The sequence below is a fragment of the Macaca mulatta genome, chromosome 19 (genome assembly GCF_049350105.2).
Source record: "Macaca mulatta isolate MMU2019108-1 chromosome 19, T2T-MMU8v2.0, whole genome shotgun sequence".
NCBI lineage: Eukaryota > Metazoa > Chordata > Mammalia > Primates > Cercopithecidae > Macaca > Macaca mulatta.
This window is the reverse complement of record NC_133424.1, coordinates 14496056-14521562: the sequence shown is the minus strand read 5'-3', so window position 1 is coordinate 14521562 and position 25507 is coordinate 14496056. Positions and strand designations below refer to the sequence as shown.

The window sequence follows — 25507 nt, the reverse complement described above, 5'->3', positions numbered from 1 at the left end:
GCCTGGCCACCGAGGGTCCGAGCAACAAACAGACAGGACAGAGCTGGGCTGAGTGTGGCCCTGGCTATTTTATTCCATGTGCTGGCCCTAGGGACCCAGCTGGGCCAGGTCGACGCCCCTGGGGAGACAGTGGGGCTCGGCCAGCCTCAGCGGCTTCTTTGGGGTGCAGGAGGGCTTTGGGGTTAAGGCCGGGGAGGGACAGGAAGTAAAGTGCTTGCAGGGGCTCTTGGGGCTTGGTCCCAGCCACCCTCCCTGCTCCGGGGTGGGCCAGAGGCCGGACTCCCCTGGGCTGTGCAAACAGGACTCTCTGGGGCCCACCCAGGCCTGGGTGAGGGGAATACACTGGCTGGCAGGGATCGTTCCCCACACCCACAGCCACAGAGGCTCTGGCTGGGCTGGAGGCCCGGACGAGGGGCGAGTCCAGAACCGATTGTCCGCTGATTGTCTGCTTGTCTGGTCCGTGGCTGTGTCAGCTCTTCCCGGTGTTGGGGTCTGCTGCCCACTTTCTGGGGGCTGCCCGCCCCACGGGCTCCTCACCTGCGGAGCCGCTGCAGCTGGGAGAGAGGCCCCTGGGGTCACCGGGGTGGGCTATGACCACAGTGATCCCCCAACCACCCCGTCTCCTGAGCTGCTCACCTCACTCTCTACCAGATTCCGCCTGTAGAGTGCCTCCTTTGCAGCCTCCTGTGGGGGATGGGCATTCAGCAGGTAGTCCCTGCAGGTCCCGCCCTGCCCGCTGCCCAGCGTCCACCCAGCCCGTGCCCAGCTCACCCTGCTGCCGTCATTGCCCAGGCGCCGGGCAGCCTCCGTGTAGAACTGCAGCTGCCGCTCCAGCTGGGCTGCGTATTCTGAGAATAGATGGTGGGGGGATGGGGGCTTAGGGTGGGGCCTCGCTGCCCCCAACCCTCCTGTACTGTGCCCATCCCCAAGCCCGTCCCCCACCAGATGCCCATCTCCGAACCCCTACCCCGTCGGATGCCCACGCCCCCCTGCTCCAGCTGTGCTCTCTGCCACTGGCTGCGTTGCATGATGTCCTGGTACTGCTGGGCCACTTCTGGGGGCACCGGCCGCCGCGCCTGCCTGAGGGCCAGGATCTGGAGGATACAGAGGGGCCTGTGAAGATCCCGCCAGGACTCCCCAGTCCTGCCCCATGGAGCCCAGCAGGATGGATACCCACCTTCCGCTCCAGACGCTCTTGGTCAAAGGCCAGCACACTGAGGCTATGCAGGGGCCGGGCTGATCTAAGGGGTAGAGGAAGGATAAGGGACTGCAGAGATTCCCCCAACCCAACCCTGTTAATTCGAAAGACACATTGGGCCAGGTACGGTGGCTCACGCCTGTAATCCCAGCACTTTGGGAGGCAGAGGCGAGCGGATCACGAGGTCAGGAATTCGAGACCAGCCTGGCCAATATGGTGAAACTCAGTCTCTACTAAAAATAGAAAAAAAACTAGCCGGGCATGGTGGCATGCGCCTGTAGTCCCAGCTACTTGGGAGGCTGAGGCAGAAGAACTGCTTGAACCTGGGAGGTGGAGGTTGCAGTGAGCTGAGGTCGCACCACTGCACTCCAGCCTGGGCGACAGAGCAAGGTCCTGTCTCAAAAAAAAAAGAAAAAAGGCTGGGCGCAGTGGCTCATGCCTGTAATCCCAGTACTTTGGGAGGCCAAGGCAGGCAGATCACCTGAGATCGGGAGTTCGAGACCAGCCTGACCAACATGGAGAAACTCCCGTCTCTACTAAAAATAGAAAAATTAGCTGGGTGTGATGGCGCATGCCTGTAATCCCATCTACTCAGGAGGCTGAGGCAGGAGAATCACTTGAACCCAGGAGGCGGAAATTGCTGTGAGTCAAGATCGCGCCATTGCACTCCAGCCTGGGCGCCAGAGCTAGACTCCGTCTCAAAAAAAAAAAAAAGATACTTTGGGCACTGGGGGTATGGTGGGAGATAGGCAATACCCACCCGGTGTTGCTGATCCCAAAACCTAGTGGGGACGATGGCTGCACACCCAGGAAACTATGATGCCTAGTGGTCAGGGAGGGCTTCCTGGAGGAGGTAACAGCCAAGCTGGGATCCAAAGAAGGAATCAGAGGTGGGCAGAGGAACAAGGGTAGGGGTGTTCAGGCATTGGAACCCACGGAAGTCCAGAGGCCAGTGAAAACTATTCATGGCCATGAACCACAGGAGGGAGTGGGGAGAGAGAAGCCTGGATATATTGACAACGGTCAGATCACAAAAGGTTTTAAAGACCAAACAAAGGAGTTTAATCTGGATCCTCTGGGAAAAGGGGTGCCAGGAAAGGTTTTGCAGCAGGAGAGGGACATGGTCCAATTTGTGCCTGGTGGGAAACTGTCCAGGTGGGGCTGAGAGGGGAATTGGGTGTTTTCTCTAGCATGCCCTGGCCCAGATACCTACCTGTTACCTGACTCCCTTGCAGGGGCAGGCACAGGAGGCGCCTTCCCTTTGGGCCCAGCAACCTGCTTCAGAGGAGAGAACCAGTCCTGTGAGTCCTGGGCCCCTGAACCAAGCTTCCCTCCCTGGGATTGCTGATGGATAGGGGTGGGGGGGTCTCACTGTGGGCACAGCTGCTGGCACAGGGTCAATGACCAGCCACCTCTCCGTCGTTGTCTCCAACTGCTGGGCTGTCAGTGGCTCCCGAATCCGAACCATCACCTCCAGTCGCCCCCCTGTGGGCCGGCGACCATCCAGGACCTAGATAGGGGTAAGGAGAAACTGTTGGTGGGAAGCAGGAAGTGACTAAAGGCCCAGGGCCAGGACCAGGGAGAACAAGAGTGGCTTCTAAAATATAAGCCCATGGTATGGTTGAAATACCAGTTGATCATAATGGAGTGGGGTACTGCAAGTATTTAGGGCTGGGCAGTAGGGAGGTCTGGGGCTCTGAGGGGTTGGGTCAACAGATAGGCTCATAGGGGGCTCAAGGCAGGAACTGTCTTAATAATGTTAATGAGTAGCATGGCCATACCGGAGCATGCAGATGAATGTCCACCTCTCACCTCAAGGATCTCCCGGACCTCACATGCTGTCTCCAGTGCATCCAGCTTCAGCTGGGCTGTCCCCAGCACCCGGTCAGTCTTGAACAGCCCCCTGTGTGTACGTGTGTATAGTGGGGACAGGATGGTTGGTTCAGAGGAGCTCCCCTCCCCTGGAGCCCACCCAGCGGCCATGGCTCCCTCTAGCTCACCCTTTGTGAACCACTTCGAACTTGATGCCCTTGGTCTGGATGGCCCTTCGGAAGCCACGGTGGCTGCGGTTGATGCAGAGTTTGAACTGCTCCTTGAACTCTGCAGGGCGAAGGAGGGAGAGGAAGTTGGGTGGGGTCAGGCCATGGTCTTACATCCCTTCTGCTGCAAGGGAGTAGGGGTGGGGTGCTTCCAGCTGAGGCTCACCAGGGGAATCTGTGTTCTTGATCACACTGGTCTTGTCTTTCTGAGCTTCTTCCTATGACCAGAGAGGAGGCAGGAAATCTCGGGGGCCTGGGACCTGGCTTTGGCCCACTGAGTCTGCAGCCCTCCCCTCCTCAGCTCCCCACATACCACGTTGGGATAGGGGAAGTCAAACCGAACAAAGACATCCAGATCGCCAGGGGACAGTCCTGTGGGCAAACAAGGGTCAGAGCTGGGCAGAGAGGGGGTCCCCATGACCCTGACCCCTGCCTACAGCCCCCTCACCTGCGGGTGTGGGCAAGTTGATGCCCTTCACGATGAAGAGAAGCATGTCGTTGCTGCTGAGGTCAGGGAAGATCCTTCCGGGTGGGCAGGTGGGCAGGCGGGTGGGCAGGGAAACAGAGGTACCTCAGTCCCACTGCCCACCTGCCTTTTCTTCCTCCAGTGGGGGCTGGGAACAAACCCGACCCTGGCCTTTGGGGGTATCTCAGCTCCTGGGCTAATTTTAGAATCAGACAGACTAGAGTTCTCTGTTCAGGTCGGCAATGGATCACTTTTGAGTCTTTTCTTCAGTCCGCGTATATTTATTTGGTACCTACTGTGTGCTAGGTACCCTAGCTGCTGGGTGACATTCTCTTCACTTAATAGTTCTTGAGTCCTACTAAGCATCAACCAGTGCCCTAGCTGCTAGGAGACCTTCCCTTCATTTCCCAATATTTCTTGAGCACCTACTATGTGCCAGCTGGTAGCCTAGGTGCTGGGGATCTAGAATTAAACAACAAATACCCATACCTTGTGCTCAATCTAGCTGAGTGGACAGATGAGCACAAGTACATAAATAGAGAAACAATAGAAAACTCAGCAGAGAGGGAAGAGTGGAGTGTGCTCAGAAAAGACTGCTTGGATAGACAGGGAGGGCCTCTCAGAGGGAAGGTGACATCATAGATGACTCTAGATGTCAACAGGGAGCTGCCACATGGAGATCTGGGGAAGAGGGTGAAGGCAGAAGAAATAGCTGATGCAGAGGCTTGGGGTAGGAACATACTTGGTTTGTAGGAGGGACAAAAAGTCCCGTGTGGCCAGAGCTGAGTGAAGCAGGGACAGGAGGCAGAGAGGAGGTGACAGGGAGCTAGGCTGTGTGGAGACTGGGGAGCCAGGGTAAGGGGTGTGGGTTATCCCAGGGGCAGCTGGGAACCACTGGAGGGCCAGTGGCTGCACCTAACCTCGTTTAGAAAGTGGAGAGAACGGGCCGGGTGCAGTGGCTAACACCTGTAATCCCAGCACTTTGGGAGGCCAAGATGGGTGGATCACGAGGTCAGGATATCGAGACCATCCTGGCTAGCATGGTGAAACCCTGTCTCTACTAAAAATAATAAAAAATTAGTCGGGCATGGTGGTGGGCGCCTGTAGTCCCAGCTACTTGGGAGGCTGAGGCAGGAGAACAGCATGAACCCAGGAGGCGGAGCTTGCAGTGAGCAGAGATCGCACCACTGCACTCCAGCCTGGGCAACAGAGCGAGACTCTGTCTCGAAATTAAAAAAAAAAAAAAAAAGTGGAGAAAACAATCCCCACTCCTCCTGGCGTGGGAAGACTTAATAGTACCAAGACCAACACCCACCAAAGCCATAACTCATCTCTGGTCTCCCATGGACTCACCCAGGCCCTGGGACAAGATACACCTTTGTACTCTCTAGATCTTTCCCAAATGTGTCACTGTGACTGCACCCTCGCCATCCTTCACTTGTATCTCATGCCTGCCCCAGGGCCTTTGCACGCTCTGTGCTCTTCCACCCATTCAAACTTTCCTCCAGATGTAAATCTTATGCCAGCTTCTGGGGAGCACACCCCCACCCCCCTGCCACCAAAGGGCCACTGGGGCCACGTGGTGGGGCACAGATCAGGAGTCTTACTTGATGACGCTGAAGGTCCTTTGCTCAAAGCGGGCAGTGGGTGTGGGAAGACCCCGGGCGAAGGCTTGCTTCAGAATGTCCATGCTCCGCTTACAGTCTTCTGCCAACTTTTCAAACCTGCCGGTGGGAGGGCCCTGCTCATGTCCCCAGCCCCGGGGATGGGTGGCTGGGGGTGCAAGTGTCTGGCACAGGTCGGGGCACTTACTTGGTGGTTTCAGTGATGTTGCCCAGCTGGGTGAATTGGTTTGAGTGGTTCAGGCACATCTGGGGAAACAGAAGGCAGTGAGTCGAGGGAAGGGAAGAGAGGGGAAGCAGGGTCACGCCCCTGGGGGACAGGCTGGGGGCCTCCCCCTCACCTCATGCTGCTGCCGTATGAGCTTGGTGAGTTCACCATAGCGCCGGGCGGCCTCCTGAGACAGACCTGGGCCGGGCCGCTGGACCAGGGCAAAGTCATCCTTGTTGACAGGGGCGGGCGGCACCTGAGGAGGACGAGGCTGGTGGTGGGGGTAAGGGGAACAAGCAGGCCCACCTAGGGCTCTGTAGAAATGTTGTTCTTCCTTGACGGGGAGCATTCCCCGACCACGGCTCTGTCACCCTTCTCTGGTCTTTCTTTTTTTTTTTTTTGAGATGGAGTCTCGTTCTGTTGCCCAGGCTGGAGTACAGTGGCACGATCTGGGCTCACTGCAACCTCTGCCTCCCAGGTTCAAGTGATTCTCCTGCCTCAGCCTCCCGAGTAGCTGGAATTACAGGCGCATGCCACCACACCTGGCTAATTTTTGTACTTTTAGTAGAGACAGGGTTTTACCATGTTGGCCAGACTGGTCTTGAACTCCTGACCTCAAGTGATCCGCCGGCCTCAGCCTCCCTAATTGCTGGGATTACAGGTAAAAGACCACATTCAGCCTCAGCCTCTGTTCTTTTTTTTTTTTTTTTTTTGAGACGGAGTCTCGCTCTGTCGTCCAGGCTGGAGTGCAGTGGCTGGATCTCAGCTCACTGCAAGCTCCGCCTCCTGGGTTTATGCCATTCTCCTGCCTCAGCCTCCCGAGTAGCTGGGACTACAGGCGCCCGCCACCTCGCCCGGCTAGTTTTTTGTATTTTTTAGTAGAGACGGGGTTTCACCGTGTTAGCCAGGATGGTCTCGATCTCCTGACCTCGTGATCCGCCCGTCTTAGCCTCCCAAAATGCTGGGATTACAGGCTTGAGCCACCGCCCCCGGCCTGTTCTTTCTTCTTGATCCTTCCATTGTCCCACTTAACAAAGGCATTCTTCAGTCACCCCAGAAATCATGTATGGTGCCAGGGGCAGTGCCTCATGTCTATAATCCCAGAATTTTGGGAGGCTGAGGCGGGTAGATTGCTTGAGCTCAAGAGTTGGAGAAATCATGTATGGAGCCTCTGCTGTGCACTAGGCTCTGCTCTGGGGCTGGGGACACAGGGATGAAGAAGAGAGAACAAAATCCCTGCCCTCGTGGGGCTGACATTCTCTTGTAGGAGATGGGCAATAATCAGAAGAAATAAGTAAATCATATAAGAGAGTAGAAGGTGATACATGCCACAGGGAAAGGCAGAGTTGGGAGGAGGAGCAGAGGGATCTGGGTGACAGGGAGGGATTTTAGACAGGTCAGGGTAGGCCTCCTGGAGATGCTGATGTCTGAGCAGAGACCTAATGAGGGGAGAAAGTGAACCATACAGGTGTCTGTGGGAAAAGCATTCAGGCAGAGGGAACTGCATGTGCAAAGGCCCTGAGGTTGCAGAGTGCCTGGTGTTTGAGGCTACCAGACAGCAAAGGGGAGAGTGAGCAAGGGGCAGGCCGGGCACAGTGGCTCATGCCTGTAATCCCAGCACTTTGGGAAGTCGAGGCAGGTGGATTGCCTGAGGTCAGGAGTTCAGCCTGGTCAACATAATGAAACCCCATCTCTACTAAAAATACAAAAATTAGCCAGGCGTGGTGGTGCATGCCTGTAGTCCCAGCTACTCGGGAGGCTAAGGCAGGAGAATCACTTGAGCCTGGGAGGTAGAGTTTGCAGTGAGCTGAGATCGCGCCACTGCATTCCAGCCTGGGCAACAGAGCGAGACTCTGTCTCAAAACAAAACAAAAAAGAGACCAGGCAAGGGAGGTGATGGGGCAGATGGTGCAGGCTTCATGGGCTGTGATAAGGTGCTGTATATTTGTGTGTTTCTTGTGGTCTCTCAATTAGAACATCCACTCCATAACAGTGAGTCTCACTGTGTTTCCCAAGCTGGTTTTGAACTCCTGGCCTCAAGCGATCCTCCCACCTCAGCCTCCCAGGTAGCTGGAATTACAGGTGTGACCCACCATGTCCAGAGAGAGTGTGAATTTTTGCCTTTTTTGCTCAAGGCCATGTCTCCAGTGCCCAGCAAAGACTACATGTCCCAGGCTCCTCTGAGGCTAAATGTAGCCATGTGACTGTTTGGGCCAATGGGAGGCAAGCAAAAGTGATGTCACTTCCTTGAACTGGGTGGCCTTTGCTGGACGCCCAGTTCAAGCTCCTCAAATGTTTCCTATTATGAGTACTATTCTATCACATGAAGAAACCTGGCTGTCTTTCTTTGAGGCAGGGGTCGCCATCCCCACTTCCCCAAGGAGAAAAATGATGCTCAGAGAGAAAGGAATGGTCCTGTCCAAAGTGGCAGAATCTAAGCCTCTCCCCAAATCTGATCCCCTTCCCTTCCCTAGTAATGGAGCTCAGGCTGGTCACACAGTGCACCAAGGGACTACATGTTCCAGGCTCCTCTGTGGCTAAATGTGGCCATGTGACTTAGTTCTGGCCAATGGGAGGCAAGCAATGGTGATGTCACTTCCTTTAAAAGGGACTACTAGCTCTGCTTCTTTCTCTAATCCTTCTGACAGGATCCACTTGGATCATGTGGACAAGGACAACCCCTCAGGTGCAGCAAAGCAGTAAGGTGGAAGGAACTCAGGACCTGAAGGACCTCCCATTTGCATAGTCCAGACTGCCCTGAGTGGTACATGCAAGAAACATAATAAATGTCTGTCTCATTTCAGCCACTGTCTTGGGAGGATCTATTTGTTACAGCAGCTGGACCCTGACTAATACACTTCAGTTCACGTGGCTGCTAAGGGGCAGGAGCCTGACCAGTGGGTGCCTGGGCAGTTCCCACAAGCCCAGAGGGTTCACCTTGGTGATGTCCACAGGCAGCCCATTGCGCGAGGCCTCCAGCATAGGCTCCAGTCCCTTGGCCTGGCGCAGATGCATCTTGGCGCCCTCCACGTCGTTTTTCTGCTTGGCTCGAAGTGCGGCCTGCAGGAGCTGCTTCTTGCGGCCCTCTAGGAAGGCCAGCTGCTGCTGGGCTGTGGGCATAGGAGCTGCTATGGGTGCTGCCCAGGCCACAGCCAGGCAACAGGCAGCTGGGGCAGGGAGGAGGGGCACCTACCTCTGGTGGATGTGGCTTTTGGGGGTGCTTTGGCTGCTGGGGTTGATCCTGACTGGGAAGCCCTTGAGGGTGGGGCTTTGGGCTGGGCTGTGGGGGCCACAGGGCTGTTCTGCTGTGGAGGAAGAGAGAGGATGTTAAGAGATTTCGTAGCACCTGTTATGAGTCCAGTCCCCAAGGATCAGGGTCTGACACTGACAACAGTGGTCATTTAGTGGGCTCCCAGGACTTTGCTACTCCCCTGCCTCACCCAAAGCCCCTGGCTCCAAATACCTTATTTTTAATTAATTAATTTATTTATTTTATTTTTTTTTTTGAGACAGAGTCTTGCTGTATCGCCCAGGCTGGAGTGCAGTAGCACGATCTTGGCTCACTGCAACTTCTGCCTCCTGGTTCAAGCAATTCTCACCAAACATTTTTTTTTTTTTTAGTTTGTCTTGGAGATGAAGTCTTGCTCTGTTGCCCAGGCTAGAGTACAGTGGCACGACCATGGCTCACTGCAGCCTTGAGCTCCTTAGTTCGGGCGATCCTCCCACCTCAGTCTCCCAAGTAGCAGGGACTACAGGTGAGTCCCACCATGCCTGGCTAATTTTTAAAACATTTTTTGCAGAGATGGGGGTCTCACTATGTGGCCCAGGCTGGTCGCAAACTCCTGGCCTCAAGTGATCCTCCCACCTTGGATTCCCAAAGTGCTGGGACTACAGGTGTGAGCCACTGCGCCCGGCCCCAACCCTCAAACCTTCTTAGGCACCTCATCCTCTTCATCCTCTGGGCCTTCATCCTGGTTGGCCAGCTTCATGGCAGTCTCCAGGACACCCACCAGACTCTGCTGGGTGGGTTTGGTGGCCTCCAGGCCCTGGATGGGGGGGAAGCCTGGGCGGCCAGTCGAGGCCTAGTTACTGTGTGTCAGGATGGAGACCAACTCACACCATTATGGTGGAGATGCAGATTCCTCCCCCACCTACAGAGTCTTGGGCCTTTACTTTTATATTTTTTTGTGTGTTTGTTTTTTATTATTTTTTTTGAGACAGGATCTCGCTCTGTTGCCGGGGCTGGAGTACAGTGGCATGATCTGGAGTGGGACTGTAGGCGTGTGCCACCATACCAGGCTCATTTTTAAATTTCTTGTAGCCACGGGGTCTTGCCATGTTGCCCGAGCTTGTTTTGAACTCCTGACCTCAAGTGATGCTCCCACCTCAGCCTCCCAAAGCGCTGGGATTACAGGCGTGAACAGCCACGTCCAGCCAGTTTGCCAATTTCTAGGGTGCAGACCCTTACATCATGTCCAATGTCAAGCTCCCACTGATTAACAAGTTTACAGAACCCCTGAATATGTTGTATTCAGATCCCTGAGCCTGTGCCATGGGGAGTAATAGCATCTGCCAACGCTCACAGGCTGGAGGAACAGGAGCTTGGGGCACAGTCTGCCAGCGGCAGGGCCTACTGGGGGCGGGGCCTACTGGGGGTGGGGCCTACTGGGGGTGGGGCCTACTGGGGCGGAGCCTACCGGAGCGAGGCCTACCTGGAGGCACGGGCAATTCAGCGACATCCACGGCTCGGCCAGCCTTGTGAGCTCGTACGGCATCTTGGTATTGCTGCAAGGGCCACAGGTGTTAGGGCTGCTTGTGGGAGGGCTCTGGGGCTGCCTGCTCGCCCCACCTCCCCCGGAACCCCTGCGGCACCTTGACGATGCGCTCGTGCATTCGAGCTTTCCGCTGGTCCCCCTTGCTCTTGGCCTGGGCTGCGGCCACCTGGTACCGCTCCATCCGCTGCTCCAGCGCCTCCAGCAGGGTCCTCGGGGGTGGGGGGACCTCTGGGCCAGACAGGGGGACAAGGTTAAGAGTCAAGGGACGGGTAGACAGTCTGGCGTCAAGCCTGCCCCTGACCCCAAAGGGTCCCACAACCTACCTGGTGTGGAGGGCGCCATAGCGGGAGTCGGAGGCTGCGACGGTGGTGACGGTGGGTCTGGGGGCAGCTGGTCTGGGGACAGAGAGGTCCAGGCCAATGAGGGGCTTGCATGCTGCATCCCCAACAAGCTGGTCTGGCCTGAGGGTGGTTTTTGGGCCTGACCAACAGGGGTGGCAGCATCAAGGAGAACTTAGTGTATGCCTGAAACCATCCCAGAGAGTGGGCATGGCAGAGTCCTCACCGGGTGGCGGCGGCAGGCAGGAGAGGTCCACGGGCTCCCCCCGGCTCAGGGCCTCCAAGACAGCATCAAAGCTCTGGGAGAAGGAAGAGATTAGAAGAGGAGGTGCAGTTGGGGGCTGGGACCTCGTGGGGAGCCTCCGGGCCCTGGCATGGCACCGAGGATTTCTAGCTCCCTCCCTTCCGTTTGTGCCATCTTGCTTAATCCTCTTCCAACACACGTGCCCATTTCACAGAGGGGGTAAACTGAGGCTCCAAGACTTACAGCAAACTATTGCTAGGGAGTGACCAGGCTAGGATGCAAATTTGGGTCGGCCTGACCCAGCAGCCCGGGTGCTTTGCCACCGGGGCATGTGGGAAGCATCCTGCCCCATCCCTCCAGTCCTGTCCGTCCAGCTGGACGCACCTTCGCCACGCGGAAGTGTCTGGCGGCAGCAGCGGTATCTCCCTGCTGCTTGGCGTGGAGGGCAGCCAGCTTGTACTCACGCTGGCGGCTCTGCAACTGGGCCAGAGGGCCAGGGCTGCAGGGACCTGGAAGGGAGAACAGCATACAGGAAGCCTCCAGGGCCTGGGCCAAGTTCACCGTGTAAACCATTTGTTATTTATTTATTTAATGCTTTTTTTTTCTTTTTCAGACAGAGCCTTGCTCTGTTGCCCACGCTGGGGTACAGTGGTGCAATCTCAGCTCACTGCAACTTCTGCCTCCTGGGTTCAAGCCATTCTCTTGCCTCAGCCCCCTGAGTAGCTGGGATTACAGGCGCGTGCCTGGCTAATTTTTATGTTTTTAGTAGAGACAGGGTTTCGCCATGTTGGCCAGGCTGGTCTCAAAGTCCTGACCTCAGGTGATCTGCCTGCCTCGGCCTCCCAAAGTGCTGGGATTACAGGTGTGAACCACCGCGCCCAGCCTTAACGTTTTTTTTGAGACTGAGTCTTGCTCTGTTACCCAGACTGGAGTGCAGTGGCACAATCTCGGCTCACTGCAACCTCCGCCTCCCGATTTCTGGCTAATTTTTGTATTCTTAGTAGAGATGGGGTTTCACCATGTTGGCCAGGCTGGTCTCAAACTCCTGACCTCAAGTGATCCACCTGCCTCGGCCTTCCAAAGTGGTAGAATTACAGGCATGAGTTACCACTCCTGGTCATAGTTAATGTATTTTTTTTTTTTTTTTTTTTTTTTTTTTGAGACGGAGTCTCGCTCTGCCGCCCAGGCTGGAGTGCAGTGGCCGGATCTCAGCTCACTGCAAGCTCCGCCTCCCGGGTTCACGCCATTCTCCTGCCTCAGCCTCCCGAGTAGCTGGGACTACAGGTGCCCGCCACCTCGCCCGGCTAGTTTTTTGTATTTTTAGTAGAGACGGGGTTTCACCATGTTAGCCAGGATGGTCTCGATCTCCCGACCTCGTGATCCGCCCGTCTCGGCCTCCCAAAGTGCTGGGATTACAGGCTTGAGCCACCGCGCCCGGCCGTTAATGTATTTTTTTTTAAAGAGAGAGAGTCTTGCTCTGCTGCTCAGGAGTATAGTGGCGTAATCATACCTCACTGTAGCTTCAAACACCTGGGCTTAGGCGATCCTCCCACCTCAGCTTCCTGAGTAGCTGGGGCTACAGAGCATGCACCAGCACGCCCGGCTAATTTTTTAATTTTTTTTTTTAGAGATGGGGTCTCACTATATTGTCCACGCTAGTCTTGAACTCCTGGGCTCAAGCGATCCTCCCACCTCAGCTTCCCGAAGTGCTGAGATTACAAGCATGCGCCACCATGCCCGACTCACTTTTTAAATAGATCCTGGGACTCACTTTTAGCAGTTGGGAATTTTGAGTCTTCTCTTATTTCCATCCACATCCCCCACAGAAATTTATGCTAACATGATATAGCTGTGTGTTTGAAAGCCTTTTTTGCCTACCCTATTGTATATTTATACAACCAAAATACATTTATGAAATGTGTTTGCAAAGTTGGGAAACTCAGTATTCAGTGCTTTTTAAACTGTGTTAGTTACAGTTTCAAATAATATGCTCGATATGTTTTCTGGGGAAGTACCTCAATATTTAAAGCTCTAAGTGCAATTCTTAGTATAAAATAACACGGTAGAATAAAGACACCACCCAGTGCCTACAAAATCTTGAAACACCCAGAAAATAGCACGCAGGATCTTTTTTTGAGACTAACAACTGGACCCATTGCTTTAAACTTAGGCTTACTTCCCTGAAAATAGGTTTGGAGGTAGAATGACACACTTTTGACATTGTATTGGTTTTATTTCCTGTGATCATAAATCTTTCAGTGTTAAAAACAATGTGTTTCTGGGTCAAATTATTGTTATAATTATTACTAGCAGGTAACTGAGCAAAACCTAAATACATCAAGCTTATTTTATTTTATTTTTTGGAGACAGGGTCTCATTCTGTCACCCAGGCTGGAGTGCAATGGTGCAATCACAGCTCACTGCAGCCTCAACCTTCCAGGCTCAAGTGATTCTCCCACCTCAGCCTCCCAAGTAGCTGGGACTACAGGCATGCACCACCATGCCTGGCTAATTCTTAATTTTTTGTAGAGACACAGTTTCCTATGTTGCCCAGATGGATCTTGAACTCCTGGGTTCAAGCGATCCTCCCACCTTGGCCTCCCAGAGTGCTGGAATTATAGGGGTGAGCCACCACACCCGGCTGAGCTTTTTGGATTTGTTTGTTTTGAGATAGAGTCTCGCTCTGTCGCCCAGGCTGGAGTGCAGTGGTGCAATCTCGGCTCGTTGCAAGCTCCGCCTTCCAGGTTCACGTGATTTTCCTGCCTCAGCCTCCCGAGTAACAGGCGCCCACCACCACGCCCGACTAATTTTTTTGTATTTTTAGTAGAGACAGGGTTTCACCGTGTTAGCCAGGATGGTCTCAATCTCCTGACCTCATGATCTGCCCGCCTCAGCCTCCCAAAGTGCTGGGATTACAGGTGTGAGCCACCGCGCCCAACCTGTTTGTTTGTTTGTTGAAACAGTCTTGCTCTGTCGCCCAGGCTGGAGTGCTGTGGTGCGAACGTGGCTCACTGCAACCCCTGCCTTCTGGGTTCAAGTGATTCTCTTGCTTCACCCACCCGAGTGGCTGGGACTACCAGCACGCGCTACCACGCCCAGCTAATTTTTGTATTTTTAGTAGAGATGAGGTCTCACCATGTTGGCCACGGCTGGTCTTGAACTCCTGGCCTCAAGTGATCTGCCTGCCTTGGTGTCCCAAAGTGCTGGGATTACAGGCTTGAGCCACCACACCCAGCCCCTGCTGAGCTATTTGATAAGTTTTTGTACACCAAGGGTAAAATTCTACCAGAAATGTACCTCTTGTTGACATAATTGGAGCTGGGTCCAATCCCTAACAATCAGCTCGTTTCTCCCTTTCAATCCTTTTCTTTTTTTTCTTTTCCTTTTTTTAGAGATAAGATCTTGCTCTGTTGCCCAGACTCGGAGTGGCACGATCATGGCTCACTGCAGCCTTGAACTCCTGGACTCAAGCGAACCTCCCACCTCAGCCTCTCAAGTAGCTGGGACTGTAGGCATGTACTACCATGCCCAGCTAATTTCTTTTTTTTTTTTTTTTTTGAGACAGAGTCTTGCTCTGTTGCCCAGGCTAGAGTGCAGTGGCCGGATCTCAGCTCACTGCAAGCTCCACCTCCCGGGTTTACGCCATTCTCCTGCCTCAGCCTCCTGAGTAGCTGGGACTATAGGCACCCGCCACCTCGCCCGGCTAGTTTTTTTGTATTTTTTAGTAGAGACGGGGTTTCACCCGGTTAGCCAGGATGGTCTCGATCTCCTGACCTTGTGATCCGCCCGCCTCGGCCTCCCAAAGTGCTGGGATTACAGGCTTGAGCCACCGCGCCCGGCCCCAGCTAATTTCTTAATTTATTTTTTTTGTTTTTTTTTTTTGAGATGGAGACTTGCTCTGTTGCCCAGCATGGAGTATAAGTGCCTCGATCTCGGCTCACTGCAAGCTCCGCCTCCCGGGTTCATGCCATTCTCCTGCCTCAGCCTCCTGAGTAGCTGGGACTACAGGCACCTGCCACTACACCCAGCTACTTTTTTGTATTTTCAGTAGAGACGGGATTTCACCGCGTTAGCCAGGATGGTCTCGATCTCCTGACCTCGTGATCCGCCTACCTCGGCCTCCCAAAGTGCTGGGATTACAGGCGTGAGCCACCGCGCCCGGCCTAATTTCTTTATTTTTATGTAGCGATAGGTTCTTGCTATGTTGCCCAGACTGGTCTTGAACTCCTGGTCTCCCAAAGTGCTGGGATTACAGGCATAAACCACCACATCTGTACTTTTTTTTCTTTTTTAAAGTGTTGAGGCCAGGGGTGGTGGCTCACACCTGTAATCTCAGCACTTTGAGAGGTGGAGCAGGCAGATCACCTGAGGTCAGGATTACGAGACCAGCCTGAACAGCAACATGGTGAAACCCCATCTCTACTAAAAATACAAAAATTAGCTGGGCATGGTGGCAGGCGCTTGTAATCCCAGCTACTCAGGAGGCTGAGGCAGGTGAATTGAACCTGGGAGGCGGAGGTTGCAGTGAGCTGAGATCGCACCATTGCCCTCCAGCCTGGAAATAAGAGTGAGACTCTGTCTCAAAAAAATTAAAGTATTGAGAAACCTACTTCACATCAACAAATAGATTGGAAGACACAGAATTTTGTTACTGTGATGTCTTTGTATTCTTTGAACTCCTGACAAGTTATGCCAAACTCCCATTGTGAAAAATTTTGGGTCGTTTCAGTTGACAGTTTCAGGTGATAATTCCAGTAATCCTTGAACTTTGCCAGAAACAATGGCTTGGAAACCAGCTCGGTTGCAGAAGGATTTAGTGATCCGGTGTTTGCTTTCTCAAACCCATGCCAGTATTTTGAGTTGTCTCTTTGTGTCCTGCCAGGGAAGTGTTTGGACCTGGGGCAAAGCCCCGTGTTTGTATCACGAAGAGAGGGAGGGAGGCCCTCCTTTCCTAGGGGGAGGTTAGGAAGAAAAAACTCTTAAAAGATATGTTCTAGCTTGGGCAACATGGCACCTCTACAAAAAGTACAAAAATTAGCTGGGCATGGTGGCATATGCCTGTAATCCCAGCTACTCAGGAGGCTGAGGCGGGAGGATTGCTTGAGCCCGGGAGGCAGGTTGCAGTGAACTGTGATCACGCTACTGCACTCCAGACTGGGCAATACAGTGAGACTCTGTTTCCAAAAAAAAAAAAAAAAAAAAAAAAGGAGGAGATGAGGCCTGGCCTGGTGGCTCATGCCTGTAAACTTCACACTTTGGGAGGCTGAGGTGGGTGGATCACGAGGGCAGGAGATCGAGACCACCCTGGCTGGCTAACATGGTGAAACTCCGTCTCTACTAAAAATATAAAAAATTAGCTGGGTGTGGTGGTATGTGCCTGTAATCCCAGCTACTCAGGAGGCTGAGGCGGGAGAATTGCTTGAACCCGGGAGGCAGCGGTTGTAGTGAGCCGAGATCACACCACTGCACTTCAGCCTGGGTGACAGAGCGAGACTCCGTCTTAAAAAAAAAAAAAAAAGATTAGCCAAGTGTGTATGTGGTGCATGCCTGTAGTCCCAGCTACTGGTGAAGCTGAGGGAAGATCCCTTGAGCCCAGGAGGTCGAGGCAATAGTGAGCTATGCTCACATCACTGCACTCCTGGGTGACAGAGTAAGACCTTGTCTCAAAGAATTAAAAAAGGCCAGGCACAGTGGCTCATGCCTATAATCCCAGCAAACTGGGAGGCCGAAGTGGGTGGATCACCTGAGGTCAGGAGTTTGAGACCAGCCTGGCCAACATGGTGAAACCCCATCTCTACTAAAAATACAAAATTAGCCAGGTGTGCTGGCGTATGCCTGTAATCCCAGCTACTTGGGAGGCTGAGACAGGAGAATCGCTTGAACTTGGGAGGTGGAGGTTGTAGTGAGCTGAGATCGTGCCATTGTGCTCCAGCCTGGGCAATAAGAGCAAAACTCCATCTCAAAAAAAAGAACTAAAAGAATTTTTTTTTTTTTTTTTTTTTGAGACGGAGTCTCGCTCTGTCGCCCAGGCTGGAGTGCAGTGGCGCGATCTCGGCTCACTGCAAGCTCCGCCTCCCGGGTTCACGCCATTCTCCTGCCTCAGCCTCCCGAGTAGCTGGGACTACAGGCGCCCACAACCGCGCCCGGCTAATTTTTTTTTGTATTTTTAGTAGAGACGGGGTTTCACCGTGGTCTCGATCTCCTGACCTTGTGATCCGCCCGCCTTGGCCTCCCAAAGTGCTGGGATTACAGGCGTGAGCCACCGTGCCCGGCCCTAAAAGAATTTTTAATGGTAAATGTTATACATATATATATATATATATATATATATATATATTTTTTTTTTTTTTTTTTTTTTTTTTGAGACGGAGTCTCGCTCTTTTGCCCAGGTTAGAGTGCAGTGGCGTGATCTCGGCTCACCGCCAGCTCCACCTCCCAGGTTCACACCATTCTCCTGCCTCAGCCTCCCGAGTGACTGGGACTACAGGTGCCTGCCACCAAGCCCGGCTAATTTTTTGTATTTTTAGTAGAGATGGGATTTTTACCACGTTAGCCAGTATGGTCTCAATCTCCTGACCTTGTGATCTGCCCGCCTTGGCCTCCCAAAGTGCTGGGATTACAGGCGTGAGCCGCTGCGCCCGGCCTATGTTTTATCATAATATTATAATAACAACAAAAAAACTCTCTGGGTATCCATGTCCTGCTTGGGAGGTATTCATGAACTCCAGGGGCTTGAAGACCCCAGGATTCAGGGTGTTGAACATATGTCACAATCAGTGCACAGCCTGCACCCCCCTAGAGCGGCATCCTGCCAGATGGCCCACTCGGCTCCCACATCAGCCCGGCCCTGCCCATCACCTACCTGGGGGCATCTGGGGCTTAGCCAAGCCTGGAGATGAGGCTGGGGCAGTGGGAGAAGGTCCCTCCAGGGTGACCCTGGGCTCCGGGGCTGACGCGATTCCAGGGGCCGGCTGGGTGGGTGCAGGGCTGCAGCTAGGCGTGGATGCCGGGCCTTTTCCTATGGCCACTGGCGGCGGGATGTCCGCTTCGTCAATGGCATTGCCCTTCCGGACAGAGGCCAGCAGGTTTTCCAGTGTCTGCGATAAGGCGTGAGTATTGGTTTGGGAGAAGCCAAGAGCTTGGTGCGGGACATCGGGGTGGGGGCGTCCCTGTACCCTGCCCTCTGCCCACTTACTTTAAGCCCCCGGTCGTAGCGCCGCATCTTGGCGCTGTCTCCAGCTTGCCTGGCGCTTTCAGTTGCTGTCCGATAGAGCGCCAGCCTCTCCTGCAAGGTGGCCTCCAGCCCCGGATGGGGGGCCTCAGGCTTTGGCTGTGGGAGGGCAGGGGCACAGTGTGGGTGCTGACCCCACCTGGGATGCTTCTGTCAGCCCCTTCTGCAGTAACAGTCAGCCACATGTCATTCCTGGACCAGCCTCCCCCGCTCCAGTGAGGCAGAAATCATGGGCCCCATCTCCCAGTGGAGGGAATGGGGTTTCAGAAGCATCATGTGACCCGCCTGATGTCAGTCACGTGGCTGTGAAGGACAAGGGTGGGCCGGGCGCGGTGGCTCACACCTGTAATCCCAGCACTTTGGGAGGCCAAGGCAGGAGGATCACTTGAGGTCGGGACCAGCCTGGCCAACATGGAGAAACCCCAACTCTACCAAAAAATACAAAAGTTAGCCAGGTGTGGTGGCGCACACCTGTAATCCCAGCTCCTGGGGAGGCAGAGGTGGGAGGATTGCTTGAACCTGGGAGGCAGAGGTTGTAGTGAGCTGAGATGGCACCACTGCACTCCAGCCTGGGTGACACAGCAAGACTCCATCTCATAAAAAAAGGGTAGGCCTTGAACCCCGGACTGTCTGTTGGCTTGTGGTTCAAGGGAGTGGGGTCATCCGAACTGTACCTGGGCCACAGGAGGTGGCGTCTCTGAAGCCTTCTGCTCCTCTCCAAGGACCTCATTTAGCTCCGCCTGCAGGGACACACGGCCGGGGGCAGGACGTGAGGGCATGCTGCATGGGGGCAATGGGATAAGAGCTCCCACCCTGCCCTTAGTGCTCACCAGCAGGTCATCATCGGCCTCCAAGTCATCCTCATCCGTGCCCTCCTCCTCATCCTCATCCGGGTCTCTCATGCACAGGCTGGCCATCTTCTCAATGGCCTCCATCGGCAGGGGACCTGGCGGTAGGGGGATGCCCCAGGTGGGCCAGGGTCGTACACGAAGAGCCCCCGTTTCCCATCCCGGACACATTAGGTGCCCACCTCTTGTTGACTTCCCCATTTCATCTCTTCCTTCTTCAGCCTCAGGTCTGGGGCCTGGCTATCTGAATTCAAAACCCAGCTCTGCAGACTGGGCACAGTGGCTCATCACGCTTGTAATCCCAGTACTTTGGGAGGCCGAGGCAGAAGGAACACTTGAGGTCAGGAATTCGAGACCAGCCTGGCCAACATGGTGAAACCCCGTCTCTACTAAAAATACAAAAATTAGCTGAGCGTGGTGGCGCGTAATCCCAGCTGCTGGAGAGGCTGAGGCAGGAGAATCACTTAAATCCAGGAGGCGGAGGTTGCAGTGAGCTAAGATTGCGCCGCTGCGCTGCAGCCTGGGCAACAGAGCAAGGGTTTGTCTCAAAACACACACACACACACACACACACACACACACACAACAAAAAAACAACAAACCCAGCTCTGCAACTTTCTCTCTGTGAGACCTTGGGCAAGTGGGGTCACCTCTCTGGGCCTCAGTTTCTCCCTCTGTGACATGGGGATAACAACAGTTTCTCCTTCATAGGTAGGTTGGAGCACAGAAGGTCAATGAAGCTCTTAGAACAGTATATTGCCAGTATCTTGTTATTAGTTATGTTACATTCTGTAAAGCTGCCTTGAAGACTCAATTAATGACTATAGGACTATTGTTCCTAGGGGAAATTTAAGCTTAGGTTCCTGTGAGCCTCCAGTCATAACCTTTTTTGGAGACAGGATCTTGCTTCGTCACCCAGGCTGGAGTGCAGTGGCCCAATCAGAGCTCACTGCAGCCTCAAACTCTTGGTCTCAAGTGATCTTCCTGCCTCAACCTCCCAAGTAGTTGGGACTACAGGCATGCGCCACCACACCAAGCTCTGGTCACAAAATTTTAATCAACTGCTTGCTCCATGCGCGTTTCTGTTTGAAGATACCTTACCGAATAGATATTGTTCATTCATTAACTTTGAATTCACAGCCAACAGCACAGCAATTAATGCCTGAATGAAGCTTCTCTCTTTTTTTGGAGACAGGATCTTGCTCTGTTGCCGAGGCTGGAGTGCAGTGGCGCAATCTCCGCTCACTGCAACCGCTGCCTCCTGGATTCAAGCGATTCTCATGCCTTAGCCTCCCGAGTAGCTAGGATTACAGGCGTTCACCACCAGGCTTGGCGAATTTTTGTATTTTTAGTAAAGATGGGGTTTCACCAGGTTGGCCAGGCTGCTCTCAAACTCCTGGCTCCAAGTGATCTGCCCACCTTGGCCTCCCAGAGTGCTGGGATTATAGGCGTGAGCCACTGCGCCTGGCTGACATGAGCTTATTGTGTGTGAGGGGGCCCTGGGTGAAATACGGACTCTAGAAGATTAACTCCTATAACATGGTTATTATTCCAATTTTACAGATGGTAAAACTGAGGCCAAAGCACATGATGTGACTCATCAAGTCACAGAGCCAGTAAGTGGCAGAGCTCAGATTCCAACTCTCAGTCTGGGTCCAGAGTTGGTCTTGACCCTCTTACCCAGACCATCGGCTCCCAGGTCTTCTCTGTCGTCTTTCCCCTACCCAGTGCCCCCAGTTCTGCACCCAAACCACTTGCAGGATATCAGAAAATGTTCTGAGGGCGTGTTAACCATCTTACCTTTGCCTTTGAGCTTCTCCAGAGCTGGGGGCTGGCCCCCGACCAAAGCCAAGAACTCGGCCTCCAGTTCTTCATCGTTAACTCTGTCCTCAGGGATCATCAGGCCATCTGGGGAGAGGTCAACCAGCAGGCCCAGCTAGGGGGACAGCAAGGGTTCAGTCAGACCTTTGGTTCACCACATGGCTAGAGGCAGTCATGATGGCCGGAGAGTCCCCTTGGGAGGAAGGAAACAAGGTCTCCCAGGGAAAGCTGTTTACCTGGGGAGTGTCAGGAGACTGGAACAAGCCCAGAACAGGTGTTATAAGACAAGCCAGGCCCTCTGGCACAGTTCAACCTGGGGCAAAGGGCAAGAGACCCAGCTCTCTGATCTGAATCTACACTTATGATGTGCTGCTGGGCCAAGTTCAGTGGAAAAAGCAGGCCTCTGGCTGGGTGCAGTGGCTCACGCCTGCCATCCCAGCACTGTGGGAGGCCAAGGCAAGGGGATGGCTTGTGTCTGGGAGTTCCAGACCAGCCTGGGCAATACAGTGAGACCCCCATCTCTACTAAAAAAAAAAAACTTTCTTTTTTTTTTTTTTGAGACAGAGTCTCGCTCTGCCGCCCAGGCTGGAGTGCAGTGGCCGGATCTCAGCTCACTGCAAGCTCCGCCTCCCGGGTTCACGCCATTCTCCTGCCTCAGCCTCCCGAGTAGCTGGGACTACAGGCGCCCGCCACCTCGCCCGGCTAGTTTTTTTGTATTTTTTAGTAGAGACGGGGTTTCACTGTGTCAGCCAGGATGGTCTCGATCTCCTGACCTCGTGATCCGCCCGTCTCGGCCTCCCAAAGTGCTGGGATTACAGGCTTGAGCCACCGCGCCCGGCCTTTTTTTTTTTTTTTGAGACAGAGTCTCGCCCTGTCACCCAGGCTGGAGTGCAGTCTCGGCTCACCGCAACCTCCGCCTCCCACGTTCACGCCATTCTCCTGCCTCAGCCTCCTGAGTAGTTGGGACTACAGGCGCCCGCCACCACGCCTGGCAAATTTTTTTTTTTTTTGTATTTTTAGTAGAGACAGGGTTTCACCTTGTTAGCTAGGACAGTCTCCATCTCCTGACCTCGTGATCCGCCCGCCTCGCCTCCCAAAGTGCTGGGATTACAGGAAAAAAAACTTTTTAAAATTATCTGGGAGCGTTGGCCGGGTAGGGTGGCTCATCTCTACTCATCTCTACGGTGAAACCCATCTCTACTAAAAATACAAAAAATTAGCCGGGCATGGTGGCGGGCACCTGTAGTCCCAGCTACTCAGGAGGCTGAGGCAAGAAAACGGCGTGAACCTGGGAGGCAGAGCTTGCAGTGAACTGAGATCGCACCACTGTACTCTAGCCTGGGCAACAGAGCGAGATTCCATCTCAAAAAAAAAAAAAAAAAAAATTAGCTGGGGGTTGTGGTGTGCCTGTGGTCCCAGCTACTCAGGAGTCTGAGGCAGGAGGATCACTTGAGCCTGGGGAGGTCAAGGCTGCAGTGAGCCATGACTGTGCTACGGCACTCCACCTGGGCAACAGAGTAAAGCCCTGTCTAAAGGAAAGGAAGAAAGAGAGATGGAGCGGGGGAGGGAGGGAGGGAGGGAGGAAGGAGGGAAGGAAGGAAAAAAGGAAGGAAGGAAGGGAAGAAAGGAGGGAGGGAGGCAGGCCCCACACTTTGCCCAAAGCAAAGCTACTCTGTACACTTGGGCTTTTCTTTCCAGCATCCTCAGCAGAGGGGCTGTGTGGGAAAGTTGGGGCTTCAAGAGCAATTAGAAGCCCTGATGGCTGCATGCAGTGGCTCACACCTGTAATCCCAGCACTTTGGGGGGCCGAGGCAGGCAGGTCACCTGAGGTCAGGAGTTCGAGACCAGCCTGGCCAACGTGGTAAAACCCCATCTCTACTAAAAATACAAAAATTAGCTGGGCGTGGTGGTGGCGTCTGCAATCCCAGCTACTCAAGAGGCTGAGGCAGAAGAATTGCTTGAACCTGGGAGGTGGAGGTTGCAGTGAGCTGAGATCGCACCACTGAACTCCAGCCTGAGCGACAGAGCGAGACTCTGTGCCCCCCCCGCCCGACCCCCCAGAAAAGAGCAGGCTGGGCACGGTGGCTCACGCCTGTAATCCCAGCACTTTGGGAGGCTAAGGTGGGTGGATCACGAGGTCAGGAGATCAAGACCATCCTGGCTAATATGGTGAAACCCCGTCTCTACTAAAAATACAAAAAAATTAGCCGGGCTTGGTGGCAGGTGCCTGTGGTCCCAGCTACTCAGGAGGCTGAGACAGGAGAATGGCGTGAACCTGGGAGGCGGAGCTTGCAGTGAGCCGAGATCGCGCCACTGCACTCCAGCCTGGGCAACAAGAGCGAAACTCTGTCTCAAAAAAAAAAAAAAAAAGAAAGAAAGAAAGAAAAGAAACATACAAAAATTAGCCGAGTGTGGTGGTGGGAGCCTGTAATCCTAGCTACTCCTGAGGCTGAGACAGGAGAATCGCTTGAACCCGGGAGGCAGAGGTTGCAGTGAGCCGAGATTGCGCCACTGCACTCCAGCCTGGGGCGAAAGAGCAAGACTCTGTCTCAAAAACAAACAAAAAAAGAAGTCCTAACCACAATGCAAGTTTGCCATGCAGACCCGTCTTCCTATCTTGGTTAATGACCAATCATGATGTGACAACATTATGTTTAACCGTATGAAATTGCCTTTCCTGTAGGTAAAAAATGGCCAAATGTTGGCAATTATGTATGGCTCCACCAACTAGTAATAATGATAATAGTGACATTTATTGAGTGCTGTGTTCTAGCACTTTCCATAAACTATCTCAATGACCCTTTTTTTTTTTTTTTTTTTGAGACGGAGTCTCGCTCTGTCGCCTAGGCTGGAGTTCAGTGGCCAGATCTCAGCTCACTGCAAGCTCTGCCTCCCGGGTTTACGCCATTCTCCTGCCTCAGCCTCCCGAGTAGCTGGGACTACAGGCGCCCGCCACCACGCCCGGCTAGTTTTTTGTATTTTTTTTTAGTACAGACGGGGTTTCACCGTGTTAGCCAGGATGGTCTCGATCTCCTGACCTCGTGATCCGCCCGTCTCGGCCTCCCAAAGTGCTGGGATTACAGGCTTGAGCCACCGCGCCCGGCCCTCAATGACTCTTTACAACTGTCCTGTAATGTAGGGTCTCTTGGAGGTCTCCATTTATTATTATTTATTTATTTATTTTGAGAAGGAGTCTCGCTCTGTCACCCAGTCTGGAATGCAGTGGTGCGATCTCGGCTCACTGCAACCTCCGCCTCCCAGTTCAAGCGATTCTCCCACCTCAGCCTCCTGAGTAGCTGGGATTACAGGTGCCCACCACCATGCCCAGCTAATTTTTGTATTTTTAATAGAGATGGGGTTTCGCCATGGCCTCCCAAAGTGCTGGGATTACAGGTGTGAGACACTGCACCCGGCTTCCATTTTTAATTTTTAATTTTTATTTTAGAGATTCTTGTTCTATCACCCAGGCTGGAGCAGAAGTAGTGCGATCACAGCTCACTGCAGTCTTGAACTCCTAGGCTCAAGCAATCCTCCCTTCTTAGCCTCCCAAATAGCTAGGACTACAGGCACATGCCGCCATGCCCAGTTAGTCCTTTTATTTTTTGTTGAGACGGGGGTCTCGCTTTTGCCCAGGCTGGTCTCAAACTCTGGCCTCAAATGACTCTCCCGCCTCTGCCTCCATCTCCTGAAGTGCTGGGATTATAGAGGTCTCCATTTTACAGATGAGAAAGCTGAGGCTCAGAGCTGTAAAGTCAAATGTCCAATGTACAGAGGCCAGGAGGGAACTTCAGGTCAGCCAGACTCTAATATCTGAACACCAAGCTATGTCCTGGGCTCCTTCCATGAAAACAGAAAAATCAAACTATCTGGTGCCTGGGGCAGAGGAGTTGGGAGAGGGAGAAGGGGCCCAGCCACAGTGCCATAAGTGCCATAAGCTTACGGCTGCGGCCCTGGATTTGTGCTTAGCTCTGGCCAAGCTGTTAATCCCTATGACCTTGGGCAGATGTCTTCACGTCTGTGAGTCTCAACGTCCTCATCTGTACAATGGAATAGAGTCTGGCATGGCCCGACTGATGCAAGGGTTTGATGTGTCAAGTCCGAGGACTGCCCCTCCCCGACTGGAGCAGCTGTGGCAACAGGTGGCCCCGAACCTGGGGCAGGGCCCCAGGAGCTGGGGAGCCAAGGCCAGTAGTAGACCACACTTGAGTGGGGTTGGGGCCTCACCTGGAGGGGGGGCGGGGACCGGGGTTTACCTGGGGGGCGGAGATCGGGCCTCCCTGGGGGGTGGGGCCCTTCCCTGAGTGTGTGACCGGGGTGGGGAGGGATCCCCAGGTCGCGCCGTGGGGCGCAGACTCACCTGGCGGGCGGCCGCGGCGCCTCTGCCCGGGGGTCCCGGGGGTCCTTTCCTCTTGTGCATCTTCCAGGCTGGATGCCCGAACCACCTGCCCCCAAGCCCGGCCTTGCCCTGCCTCCTTCCCCGGGCCCTGTCGCCGCGCACGCGCCCTTCCTGAGTCCTGCAACCCTCGTCGGCGCTCCGCGGCCGTCGATCCCGAGCCCTCGCCTCCCTGCTTGGCCGCCCCACTTCCGCCTCGGGCCTCGGGCGCCGCTGCACCGGAGCGCGGCCACTGGACTCGCCGGGTCCGCCGAGCCGAAACTACAACTCCCGGCAGGCAGTGCGCGGGCGCGCATGCGCTTCGCAGGGCGGTGCTCACAGTCG

The 25507-nt window shown here is 54.1% G+C and overlaps 1 protein-coding gene across 15 annotated transcripts; it reads right to left on the bottom strand.

Annotated features, from left to right (window-relative positions):
• Window positions 1–49: 49 nt before the first annotated feature.
• On the bottom strand, window positions 50–25448 carry CC2D1A (coiled-coil and C2 domain containing 1A). 15 transcript variants are annotated; one of them, XM_077977565.1, is made up of 29 exons: window positions 25148–25448; window positions 20770–20905; window positions 18952–19067; window positions 18749–18861; window positions 18086–18250; window positions 17753–17987; window positions 11275–11399; window positions 10873–10945; window positions 10632–10703; window positions 10406–10536; window positions 10246–10318; window positions 9463–9596; window positions 8727–8838; window positions 8471–8643; window positions 5667–5789; window positions 5516–5574; window positions 5311–5427; window positions 3686–3759; window positions 3551–3609; window positions 3404–3455; window positions 3199–3298; window positions 3011–3101; window positions 2571–2708; window positions 2412–2476; window positions 1178–1241; window positions 968–1094; window positions 772–848; window positions 637–684; window positions 50–554 (listed from the first exon to the last, which is right to left on the bottom strand). In XM_077977565.1, the coding sequence occupies exons 5-29, from the start codon at window positions 18110–18112 to the stop codon at window positions 534–536; spliced, it is 2370 nt and encodes a 789-aa protein (XP_077833691.1). In that variant the 5' UTR covers window positions 18113–18250; window positions 18749–18861; window positions 18952–19067; window positions 20770–20905; window positions 25148–25448; the 3' UTR covers window positions 50–533. The 15 variants fall into 15 exon arrangements, with proteins under 15 accessions (XP_077833691.1, XP_077833697.1, XP_077833698.1 ...); XM_077977571.1 differs by having other exon boundaries at window positions 8727–8835; window positions 9475–9596; XM_077977572.1 differs by having other exon boundaries at window positions 2412–2473; window positions 8727–8835; window positions 9475–9596.
• Window positions 25449–25507: the final 59 nt, after the last annotated feature.